The 18,694-nt window shown below is 36.2% G+C and overlaps 1 protein-coding gene across 1 annotated transcript in view; it reads right to left on the bottom strand.

The window, feature by feature from the left end:
• Positions 1–1,265: 1,265 nt before the first annotated feature.
• Positions 1,266–18,694, bottom strand: part of LOC121407016 (kinesin-like protein KIF15) — a 46,137-nt gene continuing 28,708 nt past the window's right edge. The window contains exons 24-35 of the mRNA XM_041597908.1: positions 17,771–17,857; positions 16,355–16,582; positions 15,747–15,851; positions 15,344–15,522; positions 11,194–11,284; positions 10,582–10,691; positions 9,820–9,945; positions 8,605–8,676; positions 7,834–7,927; positions 6,234–6,365; positions 5,063–5,268; positions 1,266–4,492 (exon numbers count right to left, since the gene is read on the bottom strand). Coding sequence (XP_041453842.1) covers positions 5,095–5,268; positions 6,234–6,365; positions 7,834–7,927; positions 8,605–8,676; positions 9,820–9,945; positions 10,582–10,691; positions 11,194–11,284; positions 15,344–15,522; positions 15,747–15,851; positions 16,355–16,582; positions 17,771–17,857 — 1,398 coding nt within the window. The 3' untranslated portion in view covers positions 1,266–4,492; positions 5,063–5,094. The remainder of the gene's footprint in view (positions 4,493–5,062; positions 5,269–6,233; positions 6,366–7,833; positions 7,928–8,604; positions 8,677–9,819; positions 9,946–10,581; positions 10,692–11,193; positions 11,285–15,343; positions 15,523–15,746; positions 15,852–16,354; positions 16,583–17,770; positions 17,858–18,694) is intronic.

The raw sequence follows: 18,694 nt of genomic DNA, 5'->3' as shown, positions 1-18,694 counted from the left end.
ATAGAGAAAATAAGACCTGGATGAGAGTTGGAGAGGCTGCCTGGGTATGGAAAAGGCTAACTTAATAGCCATAACCCACAGGTCTTCCTCCCAAACCTCCCAACCCCATCCAGGTCATAACAGTAATGGTGAAAATAAAAAATGAAATGAAGATATTTAGAATCGGCAAAATACAATGGTCATACGTGTGACTTTGTCACCTCAAGTCAACCCCCACAATACCTCCCCCAATCACATTATTATGTATCTACAAGCATTAGAATGATAAGCATCAAACATTAAAGCAATCGTAAATTTAAAATTGTAAATATATAATACTGCATCTACCATAAATAATGGGATATAGGACAATAAGAATTGATAAAACCATACAAGAGTGATCAAATGACATGATGTTGAGGCTGAATAGGCCGGATTAAATTTAGTGTATAAATTATGAATAAACTTGCTCTTTAGTTGAAATTGGTCAATGGGGAAAATAATAAATTAAAAATTATAGAAGGAAATATTATAAATCAGACATCTAATTATTAAAAAAAATACAAAGAATTTCACGACGAAGGAGGTTCAGAACTTTTGAGATGTTTCCAGATACAATTTCATCTTTGACATGTGAGGGCATACTTTCCCATATAATTGGAAATCTATGTATTGCAGTTTGGTGCAAACGTTCGGTTCTGGCTTTCATGTGGTGGAATAGGATTGTGTGTTCACTCTGGCGTGATCGGACCGTTATATTGTCATTGACAATATAACGGGTAGGGGTTGCGTAAAATTTATATTCCAAAAAGGGAAAATATCTAAAATTCTGGATTTCGATTTTTCATCAACAAATTCACAGGTTCACCTCAAAACCTTGACTACTCCATCCCCTTCTCTTCCCCCTTCCCCTCACTCTCTTTTTCTTATTCTTTTGTTTTACTCTTTGGCTTTGTCCCTTTTCCCCCTTTTTCTTTTTCCTTTTTCTTCCCTTCCTTTTATTTCTCCCTCTCTCACCGTTTCTTCATTTTTCCCTGATGGGCACGCAGATTTACCGATATCCAGAGTAGTGGGTGTGTTGCACCCCATCCCACCCCTTAGTAAAACACTGTGCCACTTTATGACAACCATGATTTGTTGAGCTCTCAAGATTTCTACCATTCAGAGGATTAATGATTTTGAATCCCAATGTCTTCAAAAGGTTACTTACTTATTCTACTTCTTTGCAGTCAAGTAAAATAAGTGAATGACATCTTCATAGAAACAAGAATGAAACTCAGGGTGAATTTAATATATTACATTAAAAATTTATTCATGAATATCTTTCTGATGTGTAATTGTATAATGCATATTCTAATTTCTCTCACAGAGGGAATTTCAAGGCATGCACAACAGCACTCCTTTTAATGATTGAACATTTTAGGGATCTTGTGAATGAGACAATAGGGTTAAAAAAAAGTAATTTCTATAGTTTAATGTCCTGTGGAAGTGCAAAGGGACATTACGTATTGCAGAATATATAAATAAATTATCAAGCCTATATCCTGTTTATTCCCCGTACATTGTTTATCTCTCATCAAATTCATTTTGTACTCATAATATCTCAATTCAGTTATTTTTTTTAACTTGAGTTAATTTTAGGAGCAAAGAGAATGATTTGGTGTAAATATCTACCAACTCATAGATTTACACATACAACAGCGGTTATTAATCTCAAACAAAGAGGAAAATACTAAATCACAAATGCGGACCGACGAGATGTCAACAGACCTGATTTTCTAAAAAATTGTAGTGTCGGAGAAGAATGTAATTCCCTTACTTTACCATAAAGATACAGTAAATTTACATATGTACATCTAAATTGAATTTAAAAAATCACACATTTATATAATCATATACATATACTACACTCATTCAAACCCTTGCTTATTTTTTTATACAGTAACTGTGCTAGCCTTTTACACTGGGAGCTTCAGACCATTCAAGTAACTATTCAAGTGCAGCAGACATGTTTCAGATATCACTATGTGTTTAAAAAAATTTACTGGTTCTAGTTATTTATTACAGACTTCAGCTAGGTAACGCTTATTTTAAAACAGCTGGTAGTCAAAGTTTATGAATATTGCATCAGTGATCATGATTCAGCAAACACTATTATGGACTGAAGCTATAATCAATAGGTAGAGGATCATCGTTCTTAAATTTCAAATTTCCCATTCTGAAAGAATCACCAACACATGCATATTTAAAAATTTGTGTTAAAAACGTATGATTGCCATATCCACTACTAACTAAATAATCCACCACAAATGTGACCGTCCACCTCAAAATAAGTTGGCCAAAATTTCAGATTCTTATTAACTGAACAGAATTGTCAATGACATGTCATGATTCAGGATGCATGATAATCACAAAATTTTATGGGGGGGGGGGTGGGGACTGGACCATAACACCCCCCCCCTTTTACCATTCATGGAGAAAAAAGTTACTTTTCAGATAATCAAATTATTCTTAATTTTCATAAAGACTAAATTACTATATGTATTTCTGACAACAGTCTGTTGAAGGTAGCTTATTCAGGGATTTTTGAGGCAGATGGTCACAAAAATCTTCCACATGTCAGACCTCTAGTACAAATCACACTTCAAGATTACACAATTAAGACAATTTCCTTATTGTTTTTCTTTTACACTAATTGCTGCAAAATCTGACCAATGAAATAAAAAATTGTTGCTTGCAATGATTGCAGAAATTGATATGTAAACAAACATATGTTAAAAACTATTAAATAGATTGATTGCCTTTTTTGATGAACAGGGACAATCAATGAAGCATAACACTGAAATTAATTCAAAATCAGACTTAAAATTTTAGCTTGTATAACTTCACAAATTAACTTTCATGAGCCTTATGCAAATAAGAGTTCACTTAATGTGTGGGTGCTGTTACACAATCACTACTGCATGATATCTTATAAGATGAATTTGTTTATCCAATGATGTAAAACATGGTTATATTCCTTATAGATGATGAAAAGTAATCATTATTGGAATATATTGAGATTCAATGAAGCACTTCTTAAAAAAAAAATCAAATTCATTAAAACTGCAATCTTTGAAATTTTATATAAAAAATAAATCATCAGAAGAAATAGTGTACGGAATCGTGTTATGCTATCAGTTTCTGCTATTAATTTGCAAAAGAAATAACAAATTCATAGCCGTCTTATTCTGAGTCACTTATTGATTTTGTTATGCACAATTCATTTTCCCCTATTTATTTGAATAAATACGTTATGGTTTTCACTTCAGATGTGATTAGCCATGCAGACACACACAGTCTTAGTATTTTGATAGACATATTCACCCTTCCAAACTGTGTTTTTTGACAAAGTTCATGGGAAATACTATATCAAAAACAGGTAAAACTTTTATTCTACCTAGAGTTCCACTAAAACAAAGCAGAAGTGCATGAAGGCAGTACAGCAATTAAATGAAACTGCCATATTTGTTTATCCCAAATAAGGAAAACTAACAGGAATATTTTGGGTCGGCCGTACATTAGCTTAACTTCTTTTTGGCTGCTACCCTTTCAGTATAATACTTTATTTATGTCTATGTCTGATTTATTTCAAGTTTGTACTATTTATATTGCTTTTATACTGAGAAATATAAATTAAATTGAAATTGAATTGAATATCAAGGCAGTGTAAATCTTTCCCATACACCATACATCTTGAATAATACAAAAATAGTCCCTTTTGTCCTCCCTGATCTGTTTGGAATATGAAAAATGAGTCAGACAGTTAACCCATTGACATCTGGAACAGGTTAATAAAATCAATGGGAATTACAGAACTCAACAGTAAATGAATAAAATGAACCGAGAATAGTTGTCACATTGCACTTACAATTCTTACCTAATTCAATATCTATTCCTAAAAAAACTTGTAAGCCCATCCTCATCAGATTGTAACAACTGTTGCTCGATAACATGTGGCATCCCTAACAAGACTGGCTTTGGCTCAGTTGGAATGCTAAAGGGCTTATTGTTCATATAAAAACTTGAACAACTGTTGTTGAATAACATGTTGTATCCCTTACAAGACTGGCTTTGACTCAGTTGGAATGCTAAAGGGCTTATTCTTCATATGTCCTTGTAGATATACAACTTGAACAACCATAGCTGGATCATATGTGGCATCCCTTACAAGACTGGCTTTGACTTAGTTGGAATGCTAAAAGGCCTTTTTTTCGCATCTAGACCTTGTAGACATACAGATCTCTTTGAAAGATCATTATACCTTTCATCAAGACAGCTTGATATTTCACCTGGAAAATGATGATTGTGATAGCCAAGGGAGCGACATTTGGAGCATCTTGCCAAGGTCTGTGTGTTCAATGTCGCAGCAGTATGAGTTACAGAAAAAGACGGATACCCGAATGAAGCATGTCAAGGCATCAGGTTTCCAAAGAGTGCTTTTGTTCCAATGCTGTAGGCTGTTTCTGTGGACCTTGAGAGAAAAAGAGAGAAGCATGCAAGTTTAAGGACCTATTGAATATAAGTAAATCTGAGATTTGTTGACATAGCAAAAGAAAATTTATAGTATGTCGTGAACAATTACTTGTACTCTTTAAGAACGTCTTGTAAGACTACATTGAACATCAAACTATTCAGATTTCAATCTTGATCACAATGAGTGAACACAAAGAATGTTTTTTTATGTATATTTCTACTAGGGATGTCAAGTGGAATTGTTTAATATAAGGGACATTCATCTGTAACAAGCCATTTTGTACACATAAAAGAGGAATCCCTGCTTTGTCTGCGGGAAAGTTACACCCTTAGCCCGAGGTGGCTTACGAGTTACAAGACCTTGTCTCAAACAAAAAAAATACCTCAGATACTATTCCCACATGCGCATATTACCCCTAGAGGACACACTTCCCATTAGGACAACTCCTTGAGGACAACCTGACAACTCCTTTGAGGAAAACTTGCCAGTCACTAAAGGAGTTGTGTTCCCAGGCAATTTATCCTAGAATAACCCTGAACAACTGAACTAGAGGTTCAGCAGTCTTACATGTATAGATATGAAAGCATGGGAGATGATCCTCACATCGTGTCTGAGCTAAGGTCTGGGTCTGCGTTCTCTTTCAGGGCAGAAGGCAACATATGTAAGTGGCTCTTGCTTCCGGATGTCCCGCTGATGAGCTGGTTAACCCTCTTCTGAAGCACTTCATAGTTTCGTTTCATCTGCTCATTGTCTGACTGTGCCTTGCCGAGTTGCTGTTCGGAGAAGAGGAAATGGATGAACTTGTCAGGAATGGGGTATTTCAATTTCACATAAAGACAAGTTTAAGTACTGACCTTTGATTGGCTGATAACTACATGTATCATCTGAATCTTGATGGTTTCAAAGTGGAAAATATGGGGTAATGAGTATGAAAAAAAAGAAATTGAAACATAAAATTGAAAGGGTAAATTGGGAGAGTCCACATAAAGTGAGCATACTGAGTACTCCATAAGAGAAAAGGCATAGACTCACCAGTGAAATGGAAAGAAATATTGCTCTTACAAATACCCAGAAATCCCATACTTATACATGTAGCTATCACGGGTCACATGATAAAGAATATGATGCAATGAGTCGATGGCAAAAAAAATATACCTATGTATGCTCAGAAAAGTATCAAACGGACAATAATCTTTTATTATTCCAAAAAGTTGTTGAGGGACTGCAACAAAATTTTATTTACTTGCAGATACTATGCAATTACACCCTTGTAGTTGCCTTAGACCTGCACCAAGGTTATGGTACCGTTATCAAGATTAGCTGGGTTACAATGCAAACTTGTTTCTTTGAAAGGACTTCCCTGCATGCATGTATTACTAATGTATTTATTTTCTGTCTGAATTGCATGAATTTAGATTTGGATAGCATTGGCTTAAAAGGGCATGACAGTGGACTGCTGTCAGTGGTGGGGAAAATTTAAGGGCAGCACTGCGATTCTTGAGGGCACCAACAAAATTCTATCTTAAAGGGGTTTAGGATGACTTTATACAAATTGCTTCACTCTTTTGTTGGCTTACTGCAAGGGCTGATAAAAGGGTTGACTACAGGGGTCTGTTTCATAACTGATTTGCAATAACAGTTTTAAGCAACTGAAATTATTCAATTTGATTGGCTGATGGTAAGCTTGCATTTGTTATTATAACAAGTGTTAATGAAATGGGACCCATGTCAATCTTACCTCCTTCAGAAGATGATTTTCTGTCTTCACAGCCTGGAAATGATGTATCTTCTGCTTGGGGTTTTGATGACCACCCAACTCTGTAATCTTTTTCTCTGCTTCTTCATACACCTCCTTTAATCTGCTCACCTCCTGCATAATGAAAAGTAGAGGTAGTAATAACTCTTACGGCGACCGCACACCTTACGATTGGTCTGCAACCCGATTTCAGAATAAAATGTAGTAGAATTTGATGCTAATATTGACACTTGGAAGATCTTACTGTGTAATGTTCTAAATCATCGTACGAATACCTATGTTCATATCTGTGACTATGCTATCATCCTTCTTAGAATAAAAGCGAATTCAATTTCTAGTCGTAATGACGTCATAGCAGTCGTACGATTGGCTACGATTTTGAAACTAATTTGGCCTTTACTCCAAAATAAAGGATTGCAATCTTTCAAAATGGTTATATTAGTATTCTTTTAATTAATTTTAACCTCAAATTAAATGATATGTTCCATTCACATTTTCAGAAATGAGCAAAATGCGATTTGTTCCAAAATCAAATCGCGAACAGTCGTAAGGTGTGCGGTGGCCTTTAAACGGGCAAAAAATAAGGTTTTTCGTATGTACTTTGTGTGAATGTCTGCTGGGAAGCTTGGAGAAGTAGCCCTCATTATACGATTCTTTGCAGGTATTTTTTAAAAATTCATTTTCTGGGGCTATTTTCCACAAACTGCTGCTCAAATTGCAACAATTACCTCTAACTCCTATACCCTTACCATGAAAGACCAACATCCGTGATGTCAGCTAACTACAAGGAACAAAAGTTCTAAGAAGTATGACTCATGCTATCAACCCCAGTCACTGCACTGAGCATTACCTCACACACCCTTATACCAGAGGGATTTTGCTAGACATTTACTTGTAGACCAATCTGAGCATTTTAGATCACTCTCACCTTAAATTGTTACACCCCCCAATACATATGTTGATTATTAGAGATACACACATATATATACATAAACAGAGATATAGACTTAGACCCTGAGAGGAACATCCACAGATTTGGAGTTAGATATCAACTACATTATAAACTTCTGAATATTTGTTTCCATTGCCTGCTTTATGTTGACAAATCATTCATATCTGTTCAACTATTGGAACTGTGAATATAAATTTCATGATCTAGCTGAACTGCATTGCTTCCTCCAGAGTTTCTCCATTTACGTTTCCCTTCTAAATTATTACCAATCCCGAACACAATAATATGTTGGAGAAACTTAACATTCTCTCAGTACCAGGTATTTTGGTCATCACCGCCCAAGCTCCACCTCTTCCTAAGTCCCCAAGCACATTCACATCAAGTCCACTGGACATCACATGTTGGTTAGGGAGCATTGCTACTTTAGGACGGGTGGGAAGGAGGCTACCCACACAGGGCACTCAAACCTCTGATCGAAGACAAAGCTTCTGAATGTCTACAACCAATCATTCATCACTCCATCAGCAAAGCTAGATAAGGTCACATTGTTTATGAAGAATACAGTGGATAGCCAAATATTTATCTTATTGACACAGATGAGCTTTCATGGAAGTAAAATAAGTCATTTACCTTCACAAGTTTAGATTTTTCCTCTCTTTCTTCCTCTAGTTTTGATTTGATGTCCTCTTTCTCTTTGAAGTGTGCACTCTCAAGGGCGGATGTTCTGAGAAAGAAATCATGGATCATATGTTAAGTCTGATTCAACTAAATCAAACCAAAAAACATCCAGGCTTGCACGATACATATCAAAATATCATCACCTTGCTACTAAACAATGCATCACTTCTCATGCAATGTCAGAATTAAAGGGTTTTTTCTTAATAAATGTTTTAAGCTCTGGTGTGTGTTAAATTGTGTAAATGGTCGCTCACACTTTCCTCACAAAAATTGCTGAAATTTTAAGTTTTTTCCCAATGCACTTCTTCACTTCACTATATTCAAAGAGAATGGATCATTAAACTGTCTACCCTAAACCCAATTCTTTTTTATCGTATTCATTACAACTAGTTAATGTGCAAGGTTTCAGCTGGAGCAGACATGGTGCCTGAAGATTGAACTCTTATTGTCAAGTCCGAGTTTTACATGAGACAGAACACAGCTCTTAAGACTGAACTTGACATCACCTTCTGATATCAGTTCCAATATCATATGAAGATCACTGCTGTTGCTGGTGTAAAAAATTAGCCTAACACCAAAACTAGCTCCCAACACTGCACTGAAATTGAAATCGCCCGATGACATCAGTTCCAGTGTAATTCAAAGATCACTGCTGTGCCAAGTGTAAAACTTTATAATATCACCATCAGTCAACAATAAACTTGATAATATCATTAGTCCTACCTATCTAAATCTTCCATGACCTGATCCATGTTCTCCTGTAATATTTCTTCTCTAGCTTTGGCCTGATCCAATCTGAAAATTAAAAAATGTATGATCTTACTAAAATTCATCTTATTTTTCATAATCTATGAAACAAAAACACAGGCACTAACAGATAGATCCACACATAACAAAATAAAAAGTACTTACTACACAATAGCAACTGAAAATATAGAGACAAGGTTTAGAGACACGATTTAATGAAATCATTAGGTCATTACTTTAAAAATTAGTTAAATTACATATCGGATACACATAGTATAATATGATCATGACACAAACTTCGTGCATATTTGTTTGGTGGGTTTATTTTTTTCTACTTTCATTTTTGAAATTACTTATTACAGTTTTAATACTCAAGAGAAGGATAATACCAATTGAACAGACATAGTTTACATACAAATATAAATCTTCCATGTTAAATTGTGAGCCAGGATAAAAACATTGCTTTACACAGGTGCAAATCCAGCATCAGATCCTACAAAGGATTACATGGGCCCAACTGTCTGGGGACAAAAGTGGCTCTATTAGGCTTGTGCATGGGCCCGTATATTTCTTTGTCATAGTTTATGCTGGATACGCTAGTGTTACACCCCTCTTTCAATAGAATACAAATTACAACTGTGGTTATCAACTTTGTATATGACAAGACTAAATGATCAGAATGATCCACTCTGGGTAATGAACCAGGAAGTGATTGATAAGTTCACGACCCAAGCTGATGCAATATTGCAAAGGCTAAACCTCACCTTGTGATTGGTCAGTGACCAGATTTCGGAATAAACATTTGTTCCAACTATCTAAACATGAAACAGCTCAACAGCGCAAAATTCTATTATTCTTCTATTATCTTCATATGAATCTGTAACAATACTAACCTTTTTATTAGAATGATATCAAATTCGATATCTATACATAATGAAGTCACAGCGATTGTGCAATCCTCTATGAATTTAAACAAATCTGGCCTTAACTTCAAAATAATGGCTTGCAATTATCAATATCAGTATTCTTAGTTAATTTTACCTTCAAATGAAAAAAAAATTGTTAACCATATTTCCAGTTCATATTTTCACAAAATAAGCAAAAATGGGGTTTGTTCCAAAAATCGGATTGGAGAGCAGTCATGAGGCATGCAGTGGACTTAGAGAAATAAAAACATGGAAGATTGCTCACTCTGTTTGGACTGAGTAAAGCCTCTGTTCAGCTTCGTCCTTGTCTCTCTTCATACCAGACGATAATGTCTTCTGACGATCCATGTCTCTCTTTAGACTATACACTTCATCCTGCAATGAGGATACCCTGCACATGGAAGAAAAGACATTAACAAAGACATAGGTCCGTATTCTGACATCGGGTTTAACTTAAACTTAGGTTTAAAGTTGTGGTTTAAGTATGGAAAGCCAATTGTTGCATGAATTACTAACATCAGAGATTTTCAGCTCATTTGGCTCTTAAATCATTCATAATTGTGTAGGAAGTATAAAAGAGGATTGTCTTCACCATTGAAGAATCAGGAAAGAGCACAGTAAACATAAGAAACATACAACTGAATAAAAATTTTGACACTTTTGGCTTCCCATAATTTTAGCACAGAGTTAGACCATGGTCTAAGTTAAACCCGACTTCAGAATACGGGCCATAGGGTAAATCAAAACCATCAAAATCCAACAATCATTGCATCACATTAAATGTACCCTTTACAGATTCACTTACCTCTGTAAATAAGCCAATACATGTCAACAGGCTTGCATTGAGTAAATTGATGAACAGGCCGTGTACTTTTTGTGTACTAAGACCCCTATCCGACTGAATAATTCACACTATTTGTGATTTTCGATATATATATTTTTTAATCTATTCGATTTATTTGCATAGTAATCTTGCAGAATATCAGGAGCCATCTCAAGATCCATCTTGAACCACTACTGCTCTTACTTTTCCGTCTTCTCATTCTGAACCTGTTCCATCTCATACGTAAGTGCCATATGCTGGGCTTGCAGAATCTCCTTGGATATGCGTACATCTTCCAGTTCATCGGCTTTCATCTGTATATAGACAAATAAACAAGAGTACCGAAGCAAGAATGTCGGAAGAAAAATTTGTTTGCCTTTCAAGAGATAGGAAACCGTGTCTTGATGGTCCATGATTGAAGCCCCCCCCCCCCAAAAAAAAAAATAAAAAAATTGGTTGAATGGGCTAATGGGGTCAATGATGTGGCCATGCGAATAGCCCCCATTGAAATCAGTGTACATCACCCTGGTCCATGCTCCAAACACACCTAGTATCCAAAAATACTGAAATGCCAAGAATAAAGGGGTTCCGTTCTGTAGCTTATAACAATATTTGTTTCATGAATTTCATGAAATGAATAGCCAGTGATTCCAACTGAATTTGCTGTGAACCAATCAGAAACAAGGATTTGGTAGCTTATAACTATCTTTGTTTCATGAAATGAGTAGTCAGAGATTCCAACTGAATTTGCTGTGAACGAATCAGAAATAAGGATTATGGTAGCTTATAACAATATTTGTTTCATGAAATGCTTACCTTGAGTGTACTGATCTCTTCATTCATCTGATCTCTCATGTTGTCGTACTCATGGGATAGTTCTCTGAATCGCTTCTCTGATTCCCGCAGCGTAAAGAGAGGACATGATTGGTTAAGGAATATCAATAATCACTTCAAAACATATTGATTTGAAATACTGCAATTACATAGTAAGGTGTGATGAAATTCATAGTAAAAGGCTTTGAAAACTTTGTGTACATAATGTATACAATGTAAACCCAAACACTGATAAATCCAGGTCAATTGTTTCATTGAATGCTTCACATGATGTAAAAATGTGCAAGCGAACGGAATGAGTTATTCAAATATATGCATATTTCTTACCTGAGAATCTAGTATTAATCAAGAAGATAATTTCATAAACAATGCTTGGAATCCATTCTAAATAAATTACTCATTTATGTTTGATAAGCCTCTACCAAGCTTTCAGGTAGTCAAAAAAAAATTGTTGAAAAAGTATGCATGAATTTGAATAAATTAAAGGTCTATTGCCAGATTATTTTAGTCAAATAAAATGCAGTCTTATATAACAAATCATTCAGTAACCATTTAAGGCAAAATTAAATCTTTGGAACAAGATAGTTTGTGCGAAAACAGAAAAATCAAAGAAACAGATTAATGAAAGTTTGAGAAAAAAATGAATGAATAATTAGAAAGTTATGAGCATTTAAAGCTAAGATCATTATTGTAATGTAGATCGTCCCATTTGCAATGCAACAATTATGTGTGATGTCACATGTGAACAACTTTCCCATTACTTTTGTATATATTTCACTTAAACTGCCTCTTATCACATCTTTCAGTTGATCATGTTTTCTTTCTGTAGGAGGGCATGTTATACAGGTTTTCAAAGAAGACATTATGGGTTAAGAGTTTGTATCACCACACATCAAAGGAGTTAACAACACTAGGCATGTATACTTTCACCAGTTCTGCTTTGAAGACACAATGAAGTAAATCTCGGTCATTCTCTTTCAGTAAATGTGTCTGCAGTGAGTTTTCACAAGCCTATAATTAAATACCCTACCACATTCTTTGCTTTTTTTCTGTCAACCTCTTCGGACAAAGTGAAGTAGATATAATATACCTGTCCATTGTTGAGAGTATGCTATTAGATGCATACTCTTTAAGCAGAGGCTGTTTTTTGACAATTGGAAACCTTGTTAGAGGCTTATCAGCCATAGCAACAATTATATTCATCTTGGATTCCAAGTAATTTATTCAGGCAGTGGCTGACTGTGACCCCGGAGGAGACAAAGCATTGGAGGGGCACAGCATTGTTCACAAACAATACAGTGCCCCTCCAATCAATTGTCTCCTCCGGGTCACGGTCCGCCACTGTATTCAGGCTAAAGTTAACCTCCATACATTTGAATCACAAAGAAAGCAGGCCTTCTGATGATAACCATTGTAAGATCAGAGTAGAGAAAAACATGTGGGGAATGTTATTGAGGCACATTCAAAGCTACCGATTCATGAATATTTTATCTAAATGATTCATGTCAATCTTTTGAAGGTCTAGGAACAGATAAGAATTGCAAAAGCCTTTCAACATGTTTTGTAGTCCATTTAACTACCTTCCTGTTCATTCCTAACATAGTTCTGGAAGGTCAAAAAAAGAACAAGGGGGTTGGGGAGGGGAAGGGGTGTTGATGGGGGAAGGAGGGGGTGAAGGGGAAGGGGGAAGGTGAGGGGGTGAAGGGGAAGGGGGAAGGTGAGGGGGTGAAGGGGAAGGGGGAAGTGAGGGGAGGGAAGAAGGGTGATGGGATGGGGGAGGGGGAGGGGGGGAACAGGTGAAAAAAGTGATGATACATAAAATTGCAAAAAAGGTAACCAATAATTTGATATAAATGAAAAAGTCTCAGGAAGATTGGGAGGGGGGGGGAAGGGGGGAGGGGTGAAAAGGTTGGTGGTATATACAGTAACAAAGAAAAGCAGCCAATAATTTAATTTCAATGAAAAAAAATCCCACAACTCACAGGTCATTCTCAATTAACATCCTTACAAAAAGCCTGATATTCGTACATATCGATTCATAAATTTGATTTCCTTCTACAGTATTGCCTTTCAATATTACATGGACTTTACAGCATCTTTTAGTAGGAATCTCCCAAAGTGTCTTCCGCTCCGTTTCCACGCATTCCATATCGTCTATGATTAGTGATAAAAAGATGCTTGCAGGAATTAAACCGAAAGACACAGCTCTGGCTTGATTACACTCAAAGGTTATTCAATGATGACTATGTTTGAATACATAAACATACCTGCATCGGAAACGTACATTTGTAATGTGTATGTCTTTCTTGCTGCTATGTCGAACAAATTTCAGGAAAATGGTTTGATTAGCAAGAGCTAATTTTGTTACAAAATGATGAATATACACATGGAGTAGTGTACTGGCATAGCATTCTGCTCTGATGTTTTGCATGCAACAAAAAGAAACGCAGATATAAAGTAACAGATCAGTCTTTCAATCGTTGGCCAACATACATTATACCAAAGTGATGACATCTCAATTTTTGGTACAAAGACTTTCTCTTGACAGTCAGTGGGTGCTGGAATGCTCTGACCAGACAAAGGCCTGTAGTCTGAACTCTTGTTTGGTTTTAAATTCTGGTATAAAGTTGTGGTGTATACTATGGAAAGCCATTTGTGGCATAAGCCTCTAACAGCCAATGTTCAATCTATCAACTCATTTGGCACTGATATCATCCTTAACTGTCTGGGAATAATAACTGAAGAATTTTATTCAAATCATGAAAGCAAAGAGTTAAAATAAGAAATGTACAATATTAACAGTTTTTTTTTTTTGGGGGGGAGTGGATTTTCATAATCTTGGTCTAAGTTAAATTGAACTTGAGAATTCAGGACCATTATCAACACACAATGGCTCACATCTCCTAAACTTAGGTCACAACATTCAGGTGTCATTGTTGATGGTAACCATAGCAACAGTCTGAATACTAAATGACTTAGCACCCTATTATTTAAATGGTCTTGCTATCTATTATGTCACCCGCCATTCTACATTTTAATCCACTGTTCATACCAAAACCCCGTACTGAATGTTAAAAAAGATCATTTTCATTCGTAGCCCCAAGTATCTACAACAAACTACCAACCTATATTCGTACAGCAACTACACTCCCTTCTTTTAAGACCCAAATATGCACAATCAACCTGTCATCATTGTTAAAATAATGCAGGAAATTCCTGGTTCATTTTTATTATAATAATAGAAGCCAAACTCTTTATGTCGTGCTGGTTACCGGTTTCGTTTTCCTTTTTTAGTTAAGTTTTTTGTGTAGTTTAGTTTAGTTCAGTTTAGATTATTTTAGTTCAATTTAGTTTAATTACAAATGTGTTGTGTTCTTTTGTGTAGTTCTATCTGTATGGTTTTGTACATTATAAGTTCTCATTCGTGTGAATATTTATGTAACAGGGCTCTTTTGAAAAGCAGGCCTGAAATGATTACCCTGTTTTTTAAAGAAGACTGAAATAAATTAATAAATAAATAAATAATAAGAGGGTTTTTCAGTCAACTACAAAATACAAGGATTTCATCTGTGCATGTTGACAACTTCTTTTGACACAGTGGCCATTCTTCTTTTTACCATGATATCCAGTATGACTAATTTCATGACCAATAGCATTGACATGCCAACTGCATACATTTTGTCAACAATTCTTTTTAAATTTCAAAGATAACAAATTATTCATCCTGTACTGAATATTTGGTACCTACATGTAGGATCATTGTCTCAACCCCCCCCCTTACAACTGAACTTGAATAACTTGATTGATGTTACAATTCGTCTCTCCTCTCAACATCAATCACAAAAGATACAATAATTATATCCAACAGTTTAAAGGAATCATGCATTCTTTATTCAATTGAATGGAAATTTGTAGGAACAAAATAATGGAATATCTGGGCCAGTGTGACAAACATAATTCTTCGACAATCTACATTCACACGTTCCAATTAACAGATATTAATGAGGTCATGATAATTGATCAAGTTTTCCATGAACTGCTGTATTGCGGCTCTGCAAACCTAAACCTGGCTGGAGTATCAGAGGGTATAGCCCATGAACTTGACCTCAACCCCCCTACACTAGAAGGATATGATTCAATCTCCACGGCTTGGCTGTCAGCCATCTTCCTTTTCTTGGCTTCGGGTTCATCAAGTTCAACAACAACGGTGGAGAGGTTCGTCTTGACTTCATCCAGCTGTTCCTCCAGAGTTCTGATGGTGGCCCTCAGTTCGCATTCCTTTCCATCAAACTCTTCTTCCTTCTCCTTGATCTGGTGAACAAAAATTTTAAAATGTGAAAAAAAATACAAGTGCAATCAGACAGAGCGACCATGACTATTACAATGACATACTTTCAGTCAACTTTACTGTCTCGTTGGGGTGACTGGCATTAGCCCTACTGGAGACTGGTTTCAAGAAAAAAAATCAAATTAATTTCCCATCTTTACTCTCTTTTACCTCTTTAATTTTCTTACTAAAGCAAATTTCCTCTCACCTGTTTATGAAGTTGATTGAGCTCCTCTGACTGCTTCTCAAGTTCCTTGAGTAACTCCTTCTGATGGTGATGAGCATCCATAGAATCAGCCCTCATTTGTTCAATCTACATGCATCAAGAAAAGAATAAGTTTCAGGGCTACATGATTTTGTATATTTGGGTCATAGAGGTGTGGTGGCTCAGCGGATAAAACTCTGAACCTTGAACCACATTTGACTCTGAAACCTCCTATATTTGCCTTCTTATACATTCAAGCACTTTCTCTCCCATGAACCTTTTCTTACACCCTGATAACTTCACTGCCAAAGGCCAAAGACCTGTTCTTGGTAATCTCAAGCCCGAACATGGATCCCATACTTCAGTAATGGCATCTGAACCTCAAGACCTTCACAACTTGCCTCCTTATACTCAAAAAGCTCTCTATCCCAATTTCCTACACCAACAAAGGCCATAAACCTGTTCTTGGTAATCTCTAGCGCAAGCATGGATCCCATACTTCAGTAATGCCATCTGGACCTCAAGACCTTCAAAACTTGCCACCTCATACATCAAAAGGCTCTATTCCCATTTTCCTACACCCCGATAAGACACCAACAAAGGCCACAGACCTGTTCTTGGTAATCTCCAGCCTGAGCATGCATCCTGTCCTCCAGTGCAGCCATCTGAGTCTGGAGACTCTCAGTACTGGTCTTTCCTTCCTCAAGAGCAGCTTCTAGGAGTGTCACCTGTCCTCGAGTGTCTTCAAGCTGCATGGATACACTGGCCAATTGTTCTTCCTTCTCTTTCAATTCACTCTTCCCATCCTGCAATGCTGTCATCAGGCTGGACAATGCTTCCTATCATGATCACAAATGATACAAAAGAAATTATGCTTCTCTTTTTGGCTTCATATCCCCATATCTTATATTTTCTCAGTCATTATTTTAGAAAAAAGGATGCCAAGATATCATACTTAGTTTAATCATCATTGTTGAATGCATCTTTATTTACTATATCTCAAACTTTGGGTTCATATTTTTCCTCTAAAGTTATGATTTTTTTTAGCCATTTAAAAATTACTCATTTACTTCTACACGTAATGTATACCTTAACCAATTTGTTATGCCTTTTTAAATTCTTTGTGCATTTTGTTAACACTATTGCATATCCTGAAACATGTTTCACTCACAATTTTATACAACCACATATTTCCCCCATGATGCCCGTTTAGATTATTTGCATTCAATTTTTTCTTGGTTCAACTACTTTTCAGCATGCAGAGTTCTGATATGACATAGGCAAACTCATCTTTAAAATACATGTATTTCATATACAGCATGATATCATAGTTTGTTGACCTATTTACAATACCATAAATTATTATTATCTAGTAGACACCGAGAATTTGAGACACGTGCATGGATACGTTCACTTTCAAAAATACTAACAAGTGTTGCATGTTCTTTCCAAGTCAAAAAATCATATCACTACATCCTTGTGAGTCAAACACAATACCCAGGAAGTCAATTGAAAGAGATGGGGGAGGGTAATCAATAATCCCTTCTCATGGACAATACCCAGGTCCAGGTTTATTGTTAGTTTCATTGTTAGGAGCTATAACTCATAGCACCTATGTAAAAGAGGAGCTTTCATCACAGACACTGAGGCCAGATCAAAGATATTCCCTTTCCTTTTTCACTATTGCTTTTCAGTCAGGTTTCCAAGGTGGAGAGCTTGTCTAATTATGTTTGCAAGTAAATACACAGAAATCTATCCACTGCCATAATGACAAAAAAGGAGCAACAGTTTTGTTGGAAAAAATATGTCAGAAGAAATGATTAAGAAAAAATGCTTTTGTAGATATGATCATGAGACACGAATAACTAATAACTCCTTATACCTCCCCCACCAAAAAATACTCTAACACATCTGAGAGTTGGCAAAATAAAATTTTGACCTCAACCCCCCACCCATGCAAAAATCTCTGAGTCAAAGTTTACCCAGATCAACCCTCTTTCCATATTATGGCCAAACTACCAACTTACCTTCTGTTCAGCATCGGTCTTCCTCAGAGCTGTCATTGCAGAATTTACCATCTCTAATTCTTCTTTGGAAGAGGATAGCTTCAGGGCCTGCACATCAAAACAAATAAGGAATAAATCATAGCCCAATTAAGACTTATAATAACAAATGTAAACTGTCTATGTCAAATTTACTTACAGTGCCAACCAATGAGATTGAAGAATTTCAGTAGCTTTTAACTGTTAATAGAAATAGTTTTATATAACAGATCCCTAGAATGATACTTCACATTTGAAACAGTGTTTTGATCTGCGTGAGAAAATGTTCATTGAAAGCAAAAGCTTACCTAAAACAGGGAGAAAATATCTTGATAGTAGAAAAGAGAAAGTTTTCTCTCATACCATCACACCAATCAGATGAACCTTTTCTATGATTGTTTGTTCTTCTACATGAGTGTTAGGAGGGTTTAGGTCATTATGGGGAAAAGGTTTCCTCTGAAGATGAAAGTTTATATGCGTTTGTAGGAGTCACATGAAATCAGTGATAATGTAGGGAGCTGAATGTGGTGTTTGATCTGCCAACAAAATGAAGATATTTGAGGATTGGGAGTGCAAAGGTGAGAGCGCAGTGTGGTGCGAAGCTGATGGATGAGAAGAAAACTGTGGTTTTGATGCAGATGTTGGATTTGGAACAGACAGTAGATCAGATGGCAAGGTGAATGGAGTGGTGCTTCAGTTTGGGGGGGGGGGGTGGCTGGTAAGAGGGCAAGGGGGCAACTGAAGCAGACATGGGAGAAGCAAGTGGTGGAGAGTAGGAGGGTCAGGCTCAAGGAGGATGCACCAAATAGAGTAAGTGGAGGGAGGAGGCTGAGGGCGATATCTGTGAGTGTGAGGTGACTCCAGCCACCCCTGTAATCAGAAATTAACCAGATTTAAAACCTGGATGTC

Source organism: Lytechinus variegatus, chromosome 2, assembly GCF_018143015.1.
Source record: "Lytechinus variegatus isolate NC3 chromosome 2, Lvar_3.0, whole genome shotgun sequence".
Taxonomy (NCBI): domain Eukaryota; kingdom Metazoa; phylum Echinodermata; class Echinoidea; order Temnopleuroida; family Toxopneustidae; genus Lytechinus; species Lytechinus variegatus.
Note: the sequence above shows the minus strand (reverse complement) of the source record. Positions and strands in the feature narration are given on the sequence as shown.